The following is a 20,745-nucleotide window of genomic DNA, read 5'->3' as shown; positions in this document are numbered from 1 at the left end:
GCCGGCTCAGCAGACAGCCCAGGGCGGTGCAAATGGTTCACCGTAGGGCCGGCCCCCTAGCCAGGCAGCCCCCAGACCAAGGGCACGGCCAGTGCGGCAGGAAGGAGCGCGGTCCCTCTGCCCATCGCCCCAGCTCGGTCAGCGTCTTGTAAGCTCTGCTTCCTCCTTCATTCTCCACCAAGCCCCTTCTCCCTCCTGATGACATTCTTCCGTCTGATGATCAAAAACAGCTTTCAAGGTGGAAAGAATGAGCTCCATTATACAGATGGGAGACATCAAGAATCAGAGAGATTTTGGAGTCCCCGTCGTGGCTCAGCGGTAAGGAATCTGACTAGTAACCCTGAGGTTGCGGATTCCATCTCTGGCCTCGCTCAGTGGGTTAAGGATCCCGTGTTGCGAGCTGCGATATAGACTGAAGACAGCGGCTGGGATCCTGTGTGGCTGTGGCTACGGCCAGCAGCTGTGGCCCGGATTGGACCCCTAGCCTGGGAACCTCCATATGCCGCAGGTGGGGCCCTAAAAAAAAAAAAAAAAAAAGAAAAAAGAAAAAAGAGAGATTTAGTGATTTGTCACACTAAGTGTGATGAGTGTATGAGAGGTTGGATTCAAACCCACTGCTGGTTCACCTTTTCTGCTCAGTAGAACCGACTTCCCCTCTGGGGCCTCTGTTCTCAGTTCCCAGGGTGTCCCAGGTTTTTTTTCTTGGTCCTCCTGATAATGCATCAGGCCTCTTCCCTAACCCTGCAGCCCCCCATGGTTGACTGGATGCCCTTGGAAACCTCAGAGGGTTCCCAGCCCGCTTCCTTAGGAGAGTTCTGTTCAAGTGCTTAGGATAGTGGGTACCTGATGGGCTTGTCCCGGCCATTAAGTCCCAGGCCCATTGCCAGACCCAAACTCCTTCCATTATTCCTTTGGCCGTTTGGTTCAGGGGAGACACTGAGCCATACTCGGGCCCCAGCTGGCCTTCCAGCAGCCCCGACTACCCTGTGGCCCCCTCCCTCCCTGTCCCTGAAGCCAGCTGGGGTAGTCTGTGGCTGTGGAAACCTCCTAATGAACCAATAAATCAGTCTCAGTGGTGGTGGAGCTGCCCGCTGCCCTCCCTCCGTCCCTCCCCCTACGCCAATAATGTGTATTTGTTTCTGGCTGAGGCCTGAGACCTCCCGGCTGCTGGGCGGAGGCTGCTGAGACCTCATCCGTGCCTGCCACCTGCCACAGACGCAGGGGTCAGAATGGTAGTCAACTTACCCAGGGGGAGACCCAGCTGGGGGAGCGAGCATGGCAAGGGGCCTGACACCCACCTGGTCCAGGGTCCTTTCTCCTACATCTCTGCCAAGAGGTCCCCGGCTGACTCAGGCCGCAGCCGTGGGAGTGTTTCCTAGAGGGCAAGGGGTATGATGCTGCCGCTTCTGCGGCACCCGGCGTGGCCTCTGTCTCCCTGTGGCCACCACTCACCTCCACTGGCTTATCCGTGCATTGCACCAGCCCCAGCTGACAAGGGATATTACCTCCATTTTTAAAAGGGGAAACTGAGGCTCAGGGAGGTGAGGTAGCCTGACGAGAGTCAAGTGGCAAATTCGAGGCGGAGCTGGGGTCCTAAGTGGCCCAGAGGAGAGGCTCTCACGGCAGCCGAGGTGGCATCAGAAAAACATCGAAGAGCAACACAACGGTGGGTGCCTGCAAAGTAGAGGAAGGGACCACGATTGCCCAGGGTTGGCTTACACTGTGGTTGGTCCAGCCGCCTGGCTCCTCCGCAGTCACCTCTGGGCACGGACAGGTGACCGACTGGAACAGCCTCCATCTAGGATGGGCAGGAGGTGATCACTTAGCCAGGGAGCGGCAGAGCCAGAGTCTGAATCTCCAAGAACCCCCCGGCCCCGAGGGAGGGGTCACTCAGGGCAGGTCCTCCGTAGTGGCCTGGCAGAGGGACAGTGGTACAGCTGGCGCCTGAGGCTTCTTGTTTCTAAAGCGTATCTCGAGAGTTCCCGTTGCAGCTCAGCGGTAATGAACCTAACTAGTATCCGTGAGGATGCGGTTTGATCCCTGGCCTCGATCAGTAGATTAAGGATCCAGTGTTGCTGTGAGCTGTGGTGTAGATCACAGATGGGGCTCGGATCTGGTGTGGCTGTGGCTGTGGTGTAGACCGGCAGCTGTACCCCGATTCAACCCCTAGCCTGGGAACTTCCATACGCCACGGGTGTGGCCCTAAAAAGACAAAAAATAAACAAATCAGTGTCTCTGATAAAGAAGCCCAAACACTCCAAATAACGGGGGTTAGTTACAGCCTGGCCCAGAGCAGGCACACGGCAGATATGCGGTTGCGGTTCGGGAGAACAGAGGTGCCAGGGCAGGAATGATGTGCTCCCTTTTTTTGTTTTTTTTTTTGTCTTTTTGCTATTTCTTGGGCCGCTCCCGTGGCATATGGAGGTTTCCAGGCTAGGGGTTGAATCGGAGCTGTAGCCACCGGCCTGCACCAGAGCCACAGCAATGCAAGATCCGAGCCGGGTCTGCAGCCTACACCACAGCTCACGGCAACGCCGGATTGTTAACCCACTGAGCAAGGCCAGGGATCGAACCCGCAACCTCATGGTTCCTAGTCAGATTCGTTAACCACTGCGCCACAACGGGAACTCCAAGCCCCTTTTCTTCTTTTTTTCCTTTATCCCTCAAACACCTGCATGCCTGCCCTCAGCAAGCCCTTGAGAGGAAGTCAGAGGTGCCCGTGCATTTGCCCTGCCCCCTGCCTTCCTGGAGCTCCATCCAGCTGGAGAGCCAAATACCAAAAGAAGGAGGGGCAGCCCTGGGTCAGGGCGTGATAGAAAGATCCACAGTTTGAAAGGGCCCGGAGGAGGGAACTCTTGCCTTCCTGGGCAATCCAAGCAGGAGTCCCAGAGGAGGTGACATTGAACATGCATTTTCCCGGAGAAGGGTGGGATGCGCCTGGCAGGAGGAGCAACAGCTGATGCCCAGGCAGGTACAGGTGGGAGCAGCCAGTGGGCTTACACAGCTGCAGCAGCGTGGGGTGGGCCCGGGGAGCAGGTGGGTGGGGTGGCGCCGGGAGATCACGTGTTCCTCGCGGGCGCTGGAGGGCGGGAGCTTCATCCTACAGACACGCTGTGGCGCCATTGAACATTTTCAGGTGGGAAGGGGCCCCATCGCTGTGTGGTCAGAAAGCCCCCCCGGGGTGGCTGTGTAGAGGCTGGGTTGGAGGTGCCAGGGTGGCAGCAAGGAGCCCAAACCCGAGGCTCCACCACCAAAGAGACGGAAAGCCACTGCCTAAGGCCTGGCCAGGGGCCAGGGAATCATTTTTGCCTTGGCTTTGGCAGGAAGATTGACAACCTGCTGCTGGGTTCGGGCTTGGCCCTTGAGGCTCCTGGGTCGGCCTCACCAGGCTAATGCAATGCTTGGAAGAGCAGGTAGATGGTTGTAATACTTTGGTCGGGAGAGAGCTGAGTCCTGTAAGGCCAGAGGCAGGCAGCTGGGCTGGGGTAGAGGCTGGAAACAAATGGCCTGGCGGCTGCCCCCATAGCCCAAGAAAATCCACCTGATCCGAGCTTCCTGCAAGGTCTCAGGCCAGACTTGGGCCAGCCTGGGGGGCCTGGGGACGAGCCCCTCTTAGTTGAAGGGAGATTTGCATTCCGGAGCCCCCTCAGCCTCCTGGTTGTGTGAACCTTTTAGGGATGGGCCTGCAGCATCCATGCGTGAGCGCCTAACGAGTAGAGGGGTCTCCTGCAGGGAAGAAGGGCAGAAGCACGGGGATTGTGGAGCCAGAGGAGGAGGCAGAGAAGACTTCCTGGAGGAGCTGATCCCCAAGCCAAGCACTGAAGTGGGACTTAGGGCAGGTGGGGGACAGAGAAACGGGAGAACACGTGGACAGGCCCCTGGGGTCCTCTGCCTGCGGTCAGGCACAGCATGACCCACCCAGGGCCTGGGACAGGCCACAGGAACCCCAGCAGGAAGTGAGGTGGGAGACGTGGGGAGGGAGCAGCAAAGGATTCTGCAAATCCTGTCTGAAACCAAGGCTATACCTTGTCTGGAGGGCAGTGGGAGCCATGGGAAGGGGTTAAACCAAAGATTGACCCAATCAGATGTACTCTTTAGGGAACTCTTTCTGTCTCTCTCTCTCTTCTCTCTTTTTTTTTTTTTTTTTTTTTTTTTGTCTTTTTAGGGCCGCACAGGCGGCATATGGAGTTCCCAGGCTAGGGGTCTAATCGGGGCTGTTGCAGCCAGCCTACGCCAGAGCCACAGCAACGCCAGTCCTGAGCCGCGTCTGCGACCTACACCACAGCTCACGGCAACGGGAACTCCCAGGGAACTCTTTCTGGCTGCAAGGCAGGCTTTCCTGGGCAGGGAGACCAGTCAGGAGGCTAGTGTGGGAATCCAGGGAGATGAAGACGTCCAAGACCTTGGCGGCAGGTGGGGAAACGTGGACAGATGGACAAAGACTTAGAGGAACAACTGTCAGGACCAAATGATGACAAAATGGGGAGTTCCTGTTGTGGCTCAGTGGTAACAAACCCAACTAGTATCCCTGAGGATGTGGGTTCAATCCCTGGCCTCACTCAGTGGGTTAAGGATCCAGCATTGCCATGAGCTGTGTAGGTCACAGCTGTGGCTCAGATCTGTGGTTTAGACCAGCAGCTGCAGCTCTGACTCAACTCCTAGCCTGGTAACTTCCATATGTCACGGGTGCGGCCCTAAAAAGACAAAAAAAAACAAAAACAAACCAAAATCAGGTTGTTCTGATTTCGTTCTACCGTCTTTAAGGAGGAGGAGAAAGAGGCAGGGAGGAAGGAGTTTGGGGAAGGGGAGGGAGGAACTTGAATCTGCAAAGTTGATTCCCTACCCTCAGCTACCTGCTCCATGTAGCAGTGGAACTGAGCTGAAACAGCCTGGGGGAGGGGTGCGCGGTGAGGGCCCTGGCACAGCCGTGTTCATCGGCCTGTCTCCCTGGCACAGGCTGACGGGAACAGCATCATCCATCAACTCCGAGGTGTGTACCTGGGGACGTGAGTACCAATTAACCACCCCGAGGTTTCCTATTAATGAACAGCGGTCCTCAGCCCCGATGCAGGGCTCATTTGCGAGTCGCCAGCTGGATGCAAGATGGCACAAGGCCAGGGGGACAGGCTGTGCAGGGCTGGAATTGTTTCTGGCTTAAGAGGACAAGGCTGGTTTATTGAGGCATCTGCTTGCGGCCACCTTGTTTTAGGCGCCTGGGCTCGGTGTCGGGGTGAGACTGCAGCAGGAGGAAGGGTGGTGAGGAGGAGTTGGGGGGCAAGGGGTGCCAGCTTGGGGTTCCTGGGGGTGCTCGGGACTGCCGTGATGCTGGGGAGGGTGGTGGACCTGCCAGGTCAACTCAGAGAGGTGGCAGAGTGCCAGGGTCAAGGCACAGGCCATGGAGTTCCCGTTATGGCTCAGCTGAAACGAACCCAAATCATGTCCACAAGGATGCGGGTTCAATTCCTGGCCCTGCACAGTGGGTTAAGGATCTGGCGTTGCCGTGAGCTGTGGTATAGGTTGCAGACGAGGCTTGGATCTGGCGTTGCTGTGCTGTGGAGTAGGCTGGCAGCTGCAGCTCCAACTTGACCCCTAGCCTGGGAACCTCCATACGCACACCTGCAGCCCTTAAAAAAAAAAAAAAAAAAAAAAGAGGCGTGGACTGTGAGGTTTGAATCCTGGCTTCCACACTTTGGAGCTGACATCTCTGCTCCCTGTGGAACTGAGCCATCTGAGCCAGTTCCGTCCCAGGCACACCAACCTCCTCAAGCTGCTCACTGGCTGCCAGCTCTATCAAGGGACAAAGGGCTCTCCCGGGCAGACCCTCATCTCCGTAAAAAACCCTCACAACAGTCTCTTCACTCGCCCCAAAGTCTATAGGGCCAGCAATGGGGTGGCGGCCCCCATCCAGTGGCATGTGGAAGTTCCCAGGCTAGGGGTCAGATGGGTGCTACAGCTGCCAGCCTACAGCCACAGCAACTAGGGATCCGAACCATGTCTGCAACCTACACCACAGCTCATGGCAACACCAGATCCTTAAGCCACGGAGCGAGGCCAGGGCTTGAACTCGAATCCTCATGGTTCCTAGTTGGGTTCATTAACCACTGAGCCACAAAGGGAACTCCTGGACAGTCTGTCTTTACTATAGTCAAATGCTTCCTCGGAGAGGGCTGGCCCTGGTGGGCCTTCCCTTCAGGCTTCCCACTGTGGTGGACCTCTGGGGGCGCTGCCTTTTGCTTGTCTGAGCCCCAAGGGGAAGGTCTTTTCCTTTGCGGATTGGGGGGGCTCCTTTGCAGTGAGTTCGTGTGTGTTTGGATTTTTTTTCTTGGCCGTGCCAGCAGCATGCAGAAGTCCCTAGGCCAAAGACTGAACTTGCACCACAGCAGTGACCTGAGCCACAGCAGTGACAATGCCAGACCCTTAACCCACTATACCACCAGGGAACTCCTACAGTGAATTTTTGAGCCTTCACTAGCATGTTAGTTTCCTGTTACTACTGCAACAAATTACTAGAAATTTAGTGGCTTGAAACAACACAAATTTATTCTCTTACAGTTCTGGTAGTCAGACTAAATCTGTCTAACTGGGCTAAAGTCAAGGTGTCAGCAGGCTGGTTCCTTCTGGAAGTTCTGAAGGAAGAAGCCATCTTCTTGCCTCTTCCAGCATCTGGAGGCTGCCTGCATTTCTTGGCCTGTGACCCCTTCTTCATCGCATTAATCCAACTTCTTGCTTCTGTCACCATCACCTCTGTCGCCATCACCGTATCTCCTCACTGATCCGCTTCCCTCTAATAAGGATCCTGTGATTATATCAGGCCCGCCTAGACAATCCAGGACAGTCACCTTGTCTGAAGACCCTTAATTACATCTGCAAAGTCCCTTTTGTCATCGAAGGTAATGTCCACAGCTTCTTGGGATTCAAACATGGCCATTCTGGGGGCCACTCCTCAGCCTGCTACAACGAGGCTGCAGAATGGCTACGCCCTTCTGGGGTTTCAGTGATTGGGAGAAAAAGGGCTGGGGGTTTTCTGCTTTGGGTTCAGTCGGGTCCTTGCTGGCCTCGTATCTCTAAGGTCTAGGCCCCACCAGCCCTCCCCTTCCAACTCACTGCCACGTCTCCTCGCAAGTCGGCTGGCCAGTCTAAATCTAAGTGCTGGTGAGAAGTACGGGGCCGGCCGAGAGGCCCCCTAGGCCACAGGGTGCCTGCCCGAAGCCCAATCTTGCTGGCTGCAACCAGGGGACACAGGGAAGGGTCTGGGGTGGGCTGGGGGTGCCAGGGAGGCGAGGGGGGGCCTGCTAGGACATCGCATGTTGGTCAGAGCCGAGGTGTGGCTGCGGTGCCGAGGGAGCCGAAGGAGGAAGCCGGGGCTGTGGTCCCGGCCCACAGAGACGCTACAGACCCCGGCGGGGAGTGGCTCCGAGGTCGGTGGGGGAGCATCTGCAGCAGCTGGGGGGCGAGGCACCGGGCTTTTCCTCTGTGATGAGAGCGCGGGGGCAGTGGGGTGGCGGCGGAGCGGGAAGGCGGGGAGCCTCTCGCTACCTCTTCTCCATGTCCTGCATCTGCAGGCTGAGGGAGGTGAAGCTGGCCAGGAGGTCGGTCACTTCATCCACCTGAGGGCGACACCGAGGCTGTTACGGGGTGTCCCCGAGCCTCCCCCACAGCTCCACAGGCATGGAGGGCCGGTGCTGTCTGTCTTCCCAGGGCCTGTGGTGGCTTCACGGTGACTAAGGAACAGCTCTCGAGCAGCCTCAAAGGCAGCAGACAGATGCTTCGCGGCCCGCAGCCCTCAGAGCGGGGGGAGGGTGCTGGCCCCGCGGCTCCCGCGAGGCCCTGGGTCGGGGCCTGCAGCTGCGGCTCACCTGCTCCTTGGTGCTTGTCATCTGGAGGCGGGTGCAGAGGTCGTCCAGCCGCTCGCGCTGCTCATGCCGCCCCAGGCGCTCCAGGTACTCCCGCAGCATCTGGATGATCTGGAACGAGAGGGTGGCCTGAGCGTGTACGAGGAGGCGCAGAGAGGCTGCTGCCGAGGGGCACAGAGGCACAGGTGCCAGCTGGGGTCTGTGGGAAGTCACCCAGGGGCCCCGTGGGGGTTCAGGCAGCACCTGTCCAGGGCTCGCTCCGTGCTGATCTCAGCTGAGAGAGGTGCTCACCTGCTTCACCTCCAGCCGCACAGCCTCGAGGCAATGGGAATGGCCTTCCTGCAGGATGCTGAGCTTTGACTTAGCCAGGTGCAGGGGCGTGCGGCCAGCCCGGTCCAGGGCATCTACACGGGCCCCTGTGGAGCAGGCAGAGGTAAGCGTGTTGGGATGGGGCAGGCAGAGGTGAGCGTGCTGTTGGGGGGCGCAGGCGGAGGTGAGCGTGCTGGGCAGGGGTGGCGGGGCAGGGGTTGGGGGAGAAGGAGCAGGGGCCATTACCTCCTCGCAGCAGAGTGGTGATGACAGGGACGTGGTTGGTGCAGGCCGCTGAGGAAGAAGAACAGGGACTGAGAGTCCAGATCCCCGGGGCTTGGTCCTGGGTGACAGCCAGAGGGAGCAGGACTGCCTCTCCAAGTGTCCCCATGCCAGGTCAGCCCCCTGAGAAGGCCTCACCAAGACAGCACTGGGGCGGCACTCAGCGGTCAAATCCCACGCCCTCCCTGGAGAGCTGGGGAAACTAAGGCTTGGAGCCTCAGTGCCTCGCCAGGAGCCATGGCTCGAGTCAGCCGCAGGGCGGGCACCTCCCCAGGGGAGCACCTGCTGAGCCGGTTCAGGTTCTGCAATCCGCTCTGCTCAGGGCACAGCCAACTAAAACTAGCGAAGGATGGAGATGGCCCGTGGGACACAGCAGGGGGTTGTGGCCCTGGGGGCTCAGGCTCGGCCCACACGACAGGAGAGAGCCCCGCAGGACCCTAGGCTTTCCATCAAAGGAGCCCGTCCGTGCTGCAGAGAGGGCCGCCTTGGCAGCTGAAGCAGGCACTTACCCAGGTGCAGTGGTGTGTTCCCCAGCCCATCTCGCTGGTTGGGGTCAGCTCCGTGGTCCAGGAGCAGCTGCACTAGAAACGGGAAAACCCAAGAGGAGCTGCTGGGGGCCTCTGTGAGCAGCACCTTAAGCCCAGCCCTCACCCGGCTAAGGAGGCTCCAAGCGGGGATCACTGAGCGCCAACACAGTTCACTATGTGGTTTCAGGTGCTTGCTCGCTCATGAGGCTCACAGACAGGGCGCCGACGGCCAGGAACTGCGGATGCTGGGGGCAGGGGGGGGGGTCCCCTGGCCTCTGCAGGGATAACGGGACTGAGATTTTGGGAGTTAAAGAAAGTTCTTCCAACAGCAGTGGCTGCTAGTGAAGGTTCTCCAGGGCCTTTTCTGCTCCTTCCACAGCCAAGTACCACAGTGGGAATTAGGCCAATAGAAAATACGGAGAACCCCTTCCGTAAGAGTCTCTGGGCCACCTCGGGGGTGGGCTGTGATGCCACCAGGCTTGCCAATTACCCAGATAGGCGTGCAGGCAGACTAGCTCACACGAGGCCAGCCTGAGCCTCGCAACCTGTACAGAAGCCACTTCGAGAGGGACCGCAGGCCTAAATGTGAAAATGAAAACAGAGCTGCGGAAAACAGGGGAGTACCTTCACAGCCTTGGGAGGGGCAAAGGTTTCTTAAACACCTCACAAAAATACTGACATAAAAAAGCAAAGGTTGATAAATGAGAATCATCAAAATTGAGAACCTGTGTGTATCAAATGACAACGTTCGGAGAACAAAAGGCAAGCTCGAAAAAAGCATTTATAAAACAAAAAAAAAGCATTTATATTTAATAAATGACCTGTCCGGAATATATAAAGAATTTCTACAAATCAGTAAGAAAAAGAGAGGCAACTTGTTTTAAAAAATGGACAAAAGACATGACTAGATTCTTCACAAAAACAGGATGTAAATAAACACGGTCAGTAAATAGGTGAACATGTGCCCAGCGTCATTGGCCGTCAGAGAAAATGCAAATTAAACCACAGTGAGATACCACTGCACCAGAAGGGCTCAAGTTGAGAAGAGGCAATACTGGAGGTCCTCTCGTGGCTCAGCGATAATGAACCTGACTAGGAACCATGAGGTTGCGGGTTCAATTCCTGGCCTCACTCAGTGGGTTAAGGATCTGGCGTTGCTGTGAGCTGTGGTGTAGGTCACAGATGCAGCTCAGAGCCTGCGTGGCTGTGGCTGTGGTGGAGGCCGGCAGCTGTAGCTTCAATTTGACCCTTAGCCTGGGAATTTCCATATGCTGCAAGGTTCAACCCTAAAAAAAAAAAAAAAAGGCAAAAAAAAAATAAAAGAGATAATACTGATGGAGTTCCCCACTGTGGCAGGAACGGATGGATGGTGTCTCTGCAGTGGCAGGAATGTGGGTTCCATCCCGGCCTGGGGAACTCCATGTACCTTGGGACAGCCAAAAAAGAAAAAAGAACAGAGACAGTGCTGAGCATTGGCAGGATGCGGGGAAACGTGGACTTCTCTTACACTGTCCGCAGGAGGGCATATTGGTAGAACCACCTTGGGGAAACGTTCAGTGGGACCCCCTAGCTAAATGGGTGTCCCCAGTGACCCCGCGATTTCACTCCTGTGTCGACATCTAACAGAGGGAGGTGCTTATGTCTGGCGAGTCACAGGTACAAGAATGTTCCTGGCAGCTTGACTCACGACAGCCCAAACCTGGAACCAACAAAACGCCCACCAAGGGGGGAATGGGTGAACCATGGAGCCTCCCCCAATGAAACACCACCCGGCAATGAGAAGGAACAGACCACTGCCACTTACCATCGAGGGTGTAATTTTGAGCGAAAAGAATTCAAGACACAAATGAGGGCGTGCTCTGTGCCCTCATGAGTGTGAAATGCAAAAACAGGCAAATCTATGCTGAGCAAGACCCTCACGGGGTTAAGGGCCGGAAGGGGCACGAGGCAGGCTGCTGGGCGCAAAAATATTCTCTATTTTGATCCACAAGATGGTTACCCCCGTGTGCATACACAGAAAATTCACTGTTGATGAGTTATATCACATCCTAAAAAGAATTCTAAAAAAAGGGGGTCGGGGGGGGGGGGCGATGTCCCATGGCTGCCCTGAGCACTAGGCAAATGTCGCCTGAATGTCTTGAAGGACTGGCCTGAGCTCAGAGTCGTCATACTCCTTCTCCACGTGGACCCCCTCCCCAGTCTGCAGTTCCGGTTCTACAGGCTGGGGGGTGGGGAGGCAGGTCTCCCTGATATCCGGCACCCCTGGCTTCGCTGGGCGCCTCTGAGTCAGGCTGCTTGCCCCCCCCGCTCCCCTCCCCGGACTCACCGATCTGGTCATTGCCGTTGCAGGAGGCAAAGTGGAGAGCGGTGCGGCCCTTGTCATCAGCTGCACAGGGGTCCGCGCCATCTTCCAGCAGCTGCTGCACTGACACCACCAAGGCAGAGGGAGCAAGCGGAGAGCGGGGCAGCGTTAGCCAAGCTGCGGCCCCCAGGGGGCGGCCAGGGATGCGCAGGGGCCCCTCTGGGCAAGGCATCCACAAGGTTTGGGAGAGCCAGTCCCCCCTGGATGCTGACCCCCAGCGGAGGGGCCAGGGGAGGAGCACGGATTCGGGGAGCCCCAACTCCGTGTCTCAGAACCGAACATCATAGAAGGATCTTGGCCCTCGGGGTCAGGAGGTTTGGCGTCCCGGAAACCCCCAGCACAGACTTTGGCTCCGCCCCTCTCTCCAAGTTTGCGCCTGTCCCCTCCAGCCTGACTTGGCCAATGAGCCCTGGGGCGACAGGGACTTTGCTCCCCCGAGGCAGCCCTCTTGTGGGGACAGGGCACAGGCTCAGCCCCACAGACCGAGTCCCAGGCTAAGCTAAGCAAAGAAAGGAGTTCATTACCAACAGCAGGGGGCAGTGGGAAGAGCTGGGCTGGGAACAGGAAGGCCTAGATTTGGGGCCTAGTTCACCAGCAAATGGGAGTAATCTCTGGCCTGCAGACCTCCAGAGCTGCTGTGATGAGAATAATGGATATGAAATTCCTTCCTTGATAAGTACAGAGCCATCATGAAAGGTGAGGCATTATGTATCACATGCCTGCGTCCAACCCAAATGCAGCAATGGCTGCCACACATCATTTTAGAGCAGCGTTTTAGTCGCGCTTTTTTCAAGGTATAACAGCATCAGTTTTCAAGGCTGGCACGCTGCACATGGGCAGGTCACGTGCTTTGGTCTTATGCTGGCAGTGACAACTTCAAATGAGATGAAAGGTCTAAGCACTAGCCTGGCCGGCAGGAACAGACACTGGTCTAACTCCACTCCCAAGATACCCTCTGAATTCCGTCATGGCCATAGACATGGAGTGGCAGTTGCTATGGACTGATTCCGTCTGACTGCACACCAGCTTTACACAGAATTAGAAAAACACATTTACAGGAGTTCCCTGGTGGCCCAGTGGGTTAAGGATCGGGCACTGTCATTGCTGAGGCAGGGTTTGATCCCTGGCCAGGGAACTTCCACCTGCTGTGGGTGAGGCCAGGGGGAAATTAAAAGAAAACCTCTCAAGGGCTTGAGTCCTTCCAGACGAAGCCCAAATAGCTCCTGCTCCATGAATCTCCCATCTCTTCAAGCTGCGTGAGCCACCCTCTCTCCCACAGCTCCGCAGCAGCCTGTTCATCCTGCTACTTGTGTCCTGTGCTGTGCTCGCTTCCAGGGACTGCGGCTGTACATGAGGCACCAGCCAGGCCTCAGACACCTGACTGCCAAGCCCCCTGACCACGCAGCACGGTATCAAGTCTATGCTACGACGGACCTGAGATAGACTCCAGGCCAAGCTGGGCTAGAAACCCAGGTAACTCTGGCTCAAGAACATACACCTCTCCAACTAAATATGAGACCTTGGTTTTTCGGTGAGGGGGTTGTTTTGGAAACGGTGTCGCTTTTTATTCTTCTTCTCCAACTATGCTGCAGGTTTCTCATTTTGCTCATCTTAATATCTGGGACCAAGATATGATTTGTGCTGCTCCGGGAATGCTGCTGACGAACTTGATAAATGAATGAAAGTGTTGGAGGAAACGAAAGAGCTTCAGGCCACCTCTGTGTTCATGAGTACAGAGAGAGCCAGTATCCAAGCTAAAATGGTCAATTCAATTCAATTTTGTGATTTGTGCAGTTACAATATTTTTGGAGAGCACGTTAGCGACACCTATCAGAAGCCATCAAGATAATGTGTTGCCTTGGATGCACTAACCCCCTACCTGGAAAGTTATCTTTAAAAAATGAAAAACCAAGCTGCGAGTATACGACTAAATGACTCTTACTCTGTTCCTCTGAAGGTATCGTGTGCATCCATTACAAACTGTGATGATGATTGGGAGAGGGAATTATAACGTTACTTCGGCCTTTTTTTTTTTTTTTTTTTTTTCAGCCTCCCGCCCCCAAGGCACATGGACGTTCCCAGGCCAGGGATAGAATCTGAGCTGCAGCTGTGACCTATGCCACAGCTGCGGCAATGCTGGGTCCTTACTCACTGCACCGGGCTGGGGATTGAACCAATGCCTCCCTCCACAGAGGCAAGTCAGATCGTTAACCCACTGCATCAGAGCAGAGACTCCAATTTTTGTTTCTTACTTTATAAGCTTGAAAAAAATTGTACGGCCACATAAACATTCTATAAATGGGAAAAAAAATGATGGCTTCCATTTTGAAAAAAAAAAGATGTTTACAAAAACTATGAAAAATGTTTATGATGCATAAAACATAATGTGAGCTACAGAATTGTGTATACGGCACAGTTTGCAAGCCTCTTAAAAAATTCTTCTGCACAGGAAGGATGTTCACCAAAATATTAACAGAGATTAGTTCCTCTGCTGACAGTAAGGAGGTTTTTCCTTATATATTTCTAATTCTCAAAACATCTGAAAGGTTTCGGGGGTTTTTTTTTGGCCACACTCTCAGCATGCAGAAGTTCCCAGGCCAAGGATCAAACCTGTGCCACTGCAGTCAAACACCAGATCCGTAATGACCATGGAATGCCCCAAAACATTTTAAATGACTATATTATTTTCACAATTAACTTCTTTTTTCCTGTTTTGGCCATACATGCAGTGTATGGAAGTTCCCAGGTCAGGGATCGAATCTGAGCCAGAGTTGTGACCTGCGCCAGCAATGCGGGATCCTTAACCCACTGGGCTGGGCAGGGGATCAAACTGGCGCTTCCACAGACAGAAGCTGGATCATTTACACACTGTACCATAGTGGGAACTCCTAAAATATTTTAAATAGGTGTTCCCTGATGGCCTAGCAGGTTAAGGATCTAGCACTGTCACTCTGTGGCCTGGAGCACTGGTATGGGCATAGCCAAATAAAGAAATAAATATTTTAAATGATGATGAATTCAAAGAAAGTCACTTATGATCTAACCATAGAAGGGTATAAATTTTAGGCCCACTATAAATTGCTAAACCATACCCCCAAAAAATGCCAACAAACATGCAGAGAAAGAAAACAAAATGCGAACCATACAAGAAAACGGATGAAGAGGCTCCAGCCAGTTTCGCCGTCAGAATCCTCCAAGAGCCTGGCAAATCCAAAGGCCACAGAGATCTCAGGACGGCTGTGTTACAGACTCCGAATGGAAAATTATAGCATTTCCACCAAAATAACAAAACCACCATGTGGACACCTGATTCAAGATAAACTAGACTTGGAATTCCCATCGTGGCACAGTGGAAATGAATCTGACTAGGAACCATGAGGGTGTGGGTTTGATCCCTGGCCTCGATCACTGGTTAAGGATCCCGTGTTGCTGTGAGCTGTGGTGTAGGTCACGGATGTGGCTCAGGTCCTGTGTTGCTGCGGCTGTGATGTAGGCTGGCGGCTGTAGCTCCCTATTAGACCCCCCAGCCTGGGAACCTCCATATGCCGCGGGTGCGGCCCAAAAAAGAAAAAAAATTAAAATTAAAAAAATTAAAATATTCTCAGGGAGTTATTAGGCCTAGTGGTTAGGGCTGCACCCTGAGATCAATCCAAGACCTAGGAACTGAGATCCCATAACAAGCTGCTGCAGCCATGGCCAAAAAAAGAGATTTGATGAAACGATGGTAAAGCATATAATCACTAAAAAAAAAAAAAAAAAAAGTTCTCTGGCCACACACTAGAGATGCTTAAAAAGAACACAGGATTTACAGTTGTGGCTTAGCGGTAATGAACACAACTAGTATCCATGAGGACAGGGGTTCGATCCCTGTCCTCATTCAGTGGGTTAAGGATCCTGCATTGCTGTGGCTGTAGTGTAGGTTGGCAGCTATAGCTCCGATTCAACCCCGAGCCTGGGAACCTCCATATAACGCAGATGCGACCCTAAAAAGAAAAAAGAAAAAAAAAGACCTAAATAAACAAATAGATAAATAAGAAAACATGGAGTGAGTTCCTGTTGTGTGGCTCAGCAGGTTAAGAACCCAACACAGTCTCCATGAGGCTATGGGTTTGATCCCTGGCCTCGCTCAATGGGTTAAGGATCTAGTGTTGCCACGAGCTGTGGTGAGAGTCGCGGCTGCAGCTCTGATTCAGCCCCCTAGCTCAGGAGCTTCCATGTGCCTCAGGTGTAGCGTAAAAAGAAAAAAATAAATAAAAATTAAAAAATAAAAGCGGACACATCATTTTTCTTTGAGAAGGTATATAGGTCGTTACTCAAATTTTCCAAAACAGTAAAGTTCATGGAAAAGAGATGAGAGTGGAGGACGTGAAAAGCCCCCCAGTTCCCTGCTCACTGTGCTTGGCCAGGGATAAGGAGCCCCTCTAAGGCTCCTCCTGCTGGAACCGGGCTCTCCTGTCCCGTGGCCTTCAGTCCACGCTCACGTTTTATCTGCTGATCGCAGCATCCCATCCCCCAAAAGAATACCGGCCCCTTGAGGTAGGCAGAGTAGGAGTCCCCAGAGATGTCCCCCTGGCCTCGAACCCCTGGAATGCATGATATGCTACCTTTCATGGCAGAAGGGACCTCGCAGATGTGATCAGAGGTTAGTGATCTTGACTAGCAGATTACCCTGGACTATGCGACCTAATCAGCCGGGGCTTTAAAATCAGACCACCTTTCCCTGTCATGAGAACCAGAGTGAGGGCAGCATGAGGCTCAGTCCACTATTGCTGACTCTGAAGCATCTGGGGCGACGCCAGATCCTTAACCCGCTGAGTGAGGCCAGGGATCAAACCTGCATCCTCATGGCCACTATGTCAGGTTTTTAACCCACTGAGCCACAATGGGCCTGTGTGGTTTTACACCACTTTGTTTGTGGTAATTTTTTTTTTTTTTTTTTTTTTTGGCTGTGCCGACAGCACATGGAAGTTCCCAGGCCAGGGATCGAACCCACACCACAGCAGGGACCCGAGCCACTGCAGGGACAATGGGGATCCTTAGCCCACTGCGCCACAAGGGAAATCCAGTTTGTGGTTATTTCTGTGTTGTTTTTTTCTTTTTTTAGGGCCACTGAGGCATGTGGAAGTTCCCAGGCGAGGGGCTGAATCAGAGCTGTAGCCGCCGGCCTACGCCACAGCCACAGCAAGGTGGGATCCGGGCTGTGTCTGCAACCTACACCACAGCTCATGGCAAGGCTGGATCCTTAACCCACTGAGTGAGGCCAGGGATCAAACCCTTGTTCTCATGGATACTAGTCAGTTTCGTTACCACTGAGCCACAGCGGGAACTCCAAGTTTGTGGTCATATTTTACAGAGGCCATAGAAAACCAATATAACGCGTTCCCCTGATTCACAGAAAGAATTAAATCAGTGGGTAAAATTAAAAAAAAATTTTCCCATGACTTGTCCTGTACCTTTAGGGGCTGCTACCGCCCTGTCTGCTAGTGGATGGACCACGACGAGCAACGGTGACATAAAAAAACAGTGGTGTCCTGTTAGGAGCCCCTCTATGCCTTTGACTTGTTCTGTCAACTTAACTTGGAGAACCACTGACCCAACTATCACAAAGCCTCCGTGAGCCGTCGAAGGTGGTGGTTTGTACAGACCGTGCCTCTCACAGGACTGCCAGTTGACTTCTCATTCGCAGTAACTAGAAGTTCGGCAACGCTCCTACTCTGCTGCTGGGGGCCCCAGAATGTAAAAGCAGCCGTGGTCTCCACCACCAGGGAGCCCCGAGGTAATGAAATCTAGGAAGTACAGGAGGACAAGAAAACATGGGGAGAGTGTCTCTAAGCCAGACTTGTCATCTGCAAGATGACTGCAGTCAGGAGTTTCCTGGTAGCTCAGTGCATTAAGGATCTGGAATTGTCACTGGCTCTGGCTAGAGCTGTGCAGTGCTGGTTCAATCCCTGGCCTGGGAACTTTGGCATGCTGCAGGTGCAGCCAAAAAAAAAAAATGTTTGCGGTTATATGGTGAATACAATGAGCCTGGTCCAAGGGGTGAGCCGGCAGAATTCAAGCACTGTCTTCTCAGGTATTGGTTACCAGGAGTTTTCCTCCCCCGACCAGACCCTGGAGCTGGACTCACTCTGCACACTCACCTGTTTCCACGTCATTGGCATTGGCAGAGTCCCTCAGCCTCTTCAGAGCTGTGGAGAGAATAAGAGCGCCAGTTAAAAACAAAACTCAGAGTTCCCGTCGTGGCACAGCGGAAATGAATCTGACTAGGAACGATGAGATTGAGGGTTCAAACCCTGGCCTCGCTCCGTGGGTTAAGGATCCGGCGTTGCCGTGAGCTGTGGTGTAGGTTGCAAATGTGGCTTGGATCCTGCGTTGCTGTGGCTGTGGTATAGGCTGGCAGCTGTAGCTCCAATTCAACTCCTAGCCTGGGAACCTCCATATGCCCCAGGTACAGCCCTAAAAAGCTAAAAAAAACCCAAAACAAAACAAAACAAAACTCACTCAAAAATCAGCACTGGCCACGATGAAGCCGAAAGTGATGGCTTCGTAGTTATGCACCATTCAGCCACCAAAGCATCGAGAGAGAAAGAATGGTGCCAGGATACAAGAGACACTACCCCGGAACAAGGAGAAACTTGCAATGTGACACAGCTAGTGAGTGCAAAAGCCACATTTTGTAGCAAATCCTCCCAGGCCTTTGGAGCCAGATCTTTTTTCTTCTAGCTGCACCTGTGGCATGTGGACGTTCCAAGCTAGGGACTGAAACACAGCAGTGACCCCCACCAGATCAGCAGTGACCATGCCAGATCCTTAACCACAAGGGAACTCCCTGGAGCCAGATCTAGCTTGGCATACCTGGGCGACCTTGAAAAAGTTAGTTAAGACCCTTGGGACTTAGGTCTATCCTCTGCAAGACAAGGTTGAGCTCTGTCCTGAAGCCCTGAGTTGTTGCAAAAACCAAATGAGAGGAGTTCCCGTCGTGGTGCAGGGGAAACAAATCTAACTAGGAACCATGAAGTTGCAGGTTCGATCTCTGGCCTCACTCAGTGGGTTAAGGATCCGGCATTGCCGTGAGCTGTGGTGTAGGTCGCAGATGCAGCACGGATCTGGCGTTGCTGTGGCTCTGGCATAGGCCGGTAGCAACAGCTCCGATTAGACCCCTAGAGCCTGGGAACCTCCATATGCCATGAGTACAGCCCTAAAAAGACAGAAAAGACAAAAAAAATAAAAATAAAAATAAAAAGCCGTTTAAAAAAAAGAGAGAGAGAGATGATTTACATGGAAGCCTTTATGAGCTGGTTACACAGATAATCTTATAATCTTCCTTCGAAACGGGCCACTCCCAAAGGACTAACTTTTATTTGGGAATTCCTACCCAGAAACTTTTTTCTCCACAATGATACTATCTCTACATTAGAGGCTAATAGAAAGCAATGCCTTGGGAGATCCCGTTGTGGCTCAGTGGAAATGAATCCAACTAGTATCCATGAGGATGCAGGTTCGATCCTGGTGGCCTCACTTAGCAAGTTAAGGATCCGGGCGTGTTGCCTCGAGCTGTGGTATAGTTCATAGACAAGGCCTGGATCTGGTGTTGCTGTGGCTGTGGTGTAGGCCGGTGCCTGCAGTTCCAATACAATCCCTTGGTCAAAAATTGCAATTCATATATATAACAATTCCTTACATTTCATATAGCACTTAATGACTTATCCAGCACTTTTCAAATTCGCATTTAATCTTCATAACACCACTAAGAGGTGAGTAGATTCTAGAGGGACTAGACACACAACAAAGGCAGAGTAACAGCTATACACTCTTTTTTTTTTTTTTTTTGTCTTTTTGCTATTTCTTTGGGCCACTCCCACGGCATATGGAGGTTCCCAGGCTAGGGGTCAAATTGGAGCTGTAGCCCCCGGCCTACGCCAGAGTCACAGCAACTCGGGATCCGAGCCACATCTGCAACCTACACCACAGCTCACAGCAACGCCGGATCGTTAACGCACTGAGCAAGGGCAGGGACCGAACCCGCAAGCTCATGGTTCCTAGTCGGATTCGTTAACCACTGCGCCACGACCGGAACTCCAGCTATACATTCTTGACCTTAGTTAACTCTGGTAACATCCCTGTTAAGCATATCATACCCATTAAACAGATGAGAAAACTGAGGCTGAAAGGTTCTATAGTTTCCCTAAGACATAAATGAGATAGAAAAATTCGAATCTATGCATTTTAAGAGAATGATAGAACTTGGCTATAGGCTCTGGTCTCCCCGTTCCGATTTGAACGTATTCTCCAGTATCCCATTTATTGTCTACATATAAACACCTAGAATCAGGAAAAGTTTCGATTCAGGAATCATCAAATGTGAAAAGCCTCTCCAGGACTGGTTCTGAGCAGGAAGACTACTTTTATTCACACTCATGGTCCTTAACCCCTGTAATACCACTATTAGTACTAAAAGGAGACTCAGGGGTCACTCCGGGTCCATAGCTCGGACGTCGGAAGACTCCATCCTGGGTGGGCTGGGGAGGTCAGGGCCCGGTTCTCAGCCCAGGGCCAGCCTCCTGCCGCTCTCCTCACCGTGCACCTCTTTGCCCGTGGGCCCAAGCCGGCGATGGGGCCTGGCGGCGCGCCTCAGCCGGCCGGCGGGGATCTTACACCGCAGCTCATCGCGAGGCTCCGCGTCCTGCTGCCACAGGACGTGGAGGTATCTCAGCGGGGACTGGGCCCCGCCGGACGCCCGGCCCGAGAGGCCTGCGCCGCTGCCCAGCGCAGACCCGAAGTCTGCGAAGGAGAAGAGGCCCTCGGGGCCGGTCAACGGCTCCGGCGCCACCGCGCACTCGCCATCCGAGCTCGAACGGCCGGAGCGAGGTTCGTCGTCCGCGCCTCCGGCAGCAGCTGCCATAGCAACGGCTCCGCGCTGGCCCCGCCGCGGGAGCCTAGTTCCCGACGGACCCACCGACCCGCTTCCCTCGGCCCTAAGCCTCGCTGTCAGCGGGCTAGCAGGCGGGCCCGGTCTGCAACCACGGCAACCGAGCGGGGGGCGGGCTCGGCCGCGAGCTGAACTGTTCTGGATCAATGAAAACCCTTCCAGCCTAACCCACCCCACCCACACACATGCACAACCAATCGTGAGTAAGACTGCCATAGAACTGGTTTCCGGTAGCATGACCGACGGACATAAGAACCAATCACACATTTGAGGACGTATACCCTCGCTGTACGTCCCTACTGGAGCCAATAAAACAGCTACGTTTAAGACACTCCCCCCCAACGTTTCTACCGTCGGATCGTGGGTAAAATAACGGGCAGTTTCCCTAGCCAATCATTTTAAGATGAGTTGCAGCCAATCACAAAGGAAAGTGAAGAGGCCAAAGAAAAGGTGAGACGTAAGGAAAATTTTAAGTCAATGAAC

General features: G+C 53.7%; 1 protein-coding gene across 1 annotated transcript; it reads right to left on the bottom strand.

The window, feature by feature from the left end:
* ANKRD54 (ankyrin repeat domain 54) lies at positions 6,514-20,396 on the bottom strand. Its single transcript, XM_003126032.5, has 8 exons — positions 19,911-20,396; positions 17,474-17,521; positions 11,298-11,396; positions 8,954-9,025; positions 8,409-8,456; positions 8,145-8,269; positions 7,857-7,964; positions 6,514-7,607 (listed from the first exon to the last, which is right to left on the bottom strand). The coding sequence occupies exons 1-8, from the start codon at positions 20,233-20,235 to the stop codon at positions 7,533-7,535; spliced, it is 900 nt and encodes a 299-aa protein (XP_003126080.3). The 5' UTR covers positions 20,236-20,396; the 3' UTR covers positions 6,514-7,532.

The sequence above is a fragment of the Sus scrofa genome, chromosome 5, assembly GCF_000003025.6.
Source record: "Sus scrofa isolate TJ Tabasco breed Duroc chromosome 5, Sscrofa11.1, whole genome shotgun sequence".
Taxonomy (NCBI): Eukaryota; Metazoa; Chordata; class Mammalia; order Artiodactyla; family Suidae; genus Sus; species Sus scrofa.
Note: the sequence above shows the minus strand (reverse complement) of the source record. Positions and strands in the feature narration are given on the sequence as shown.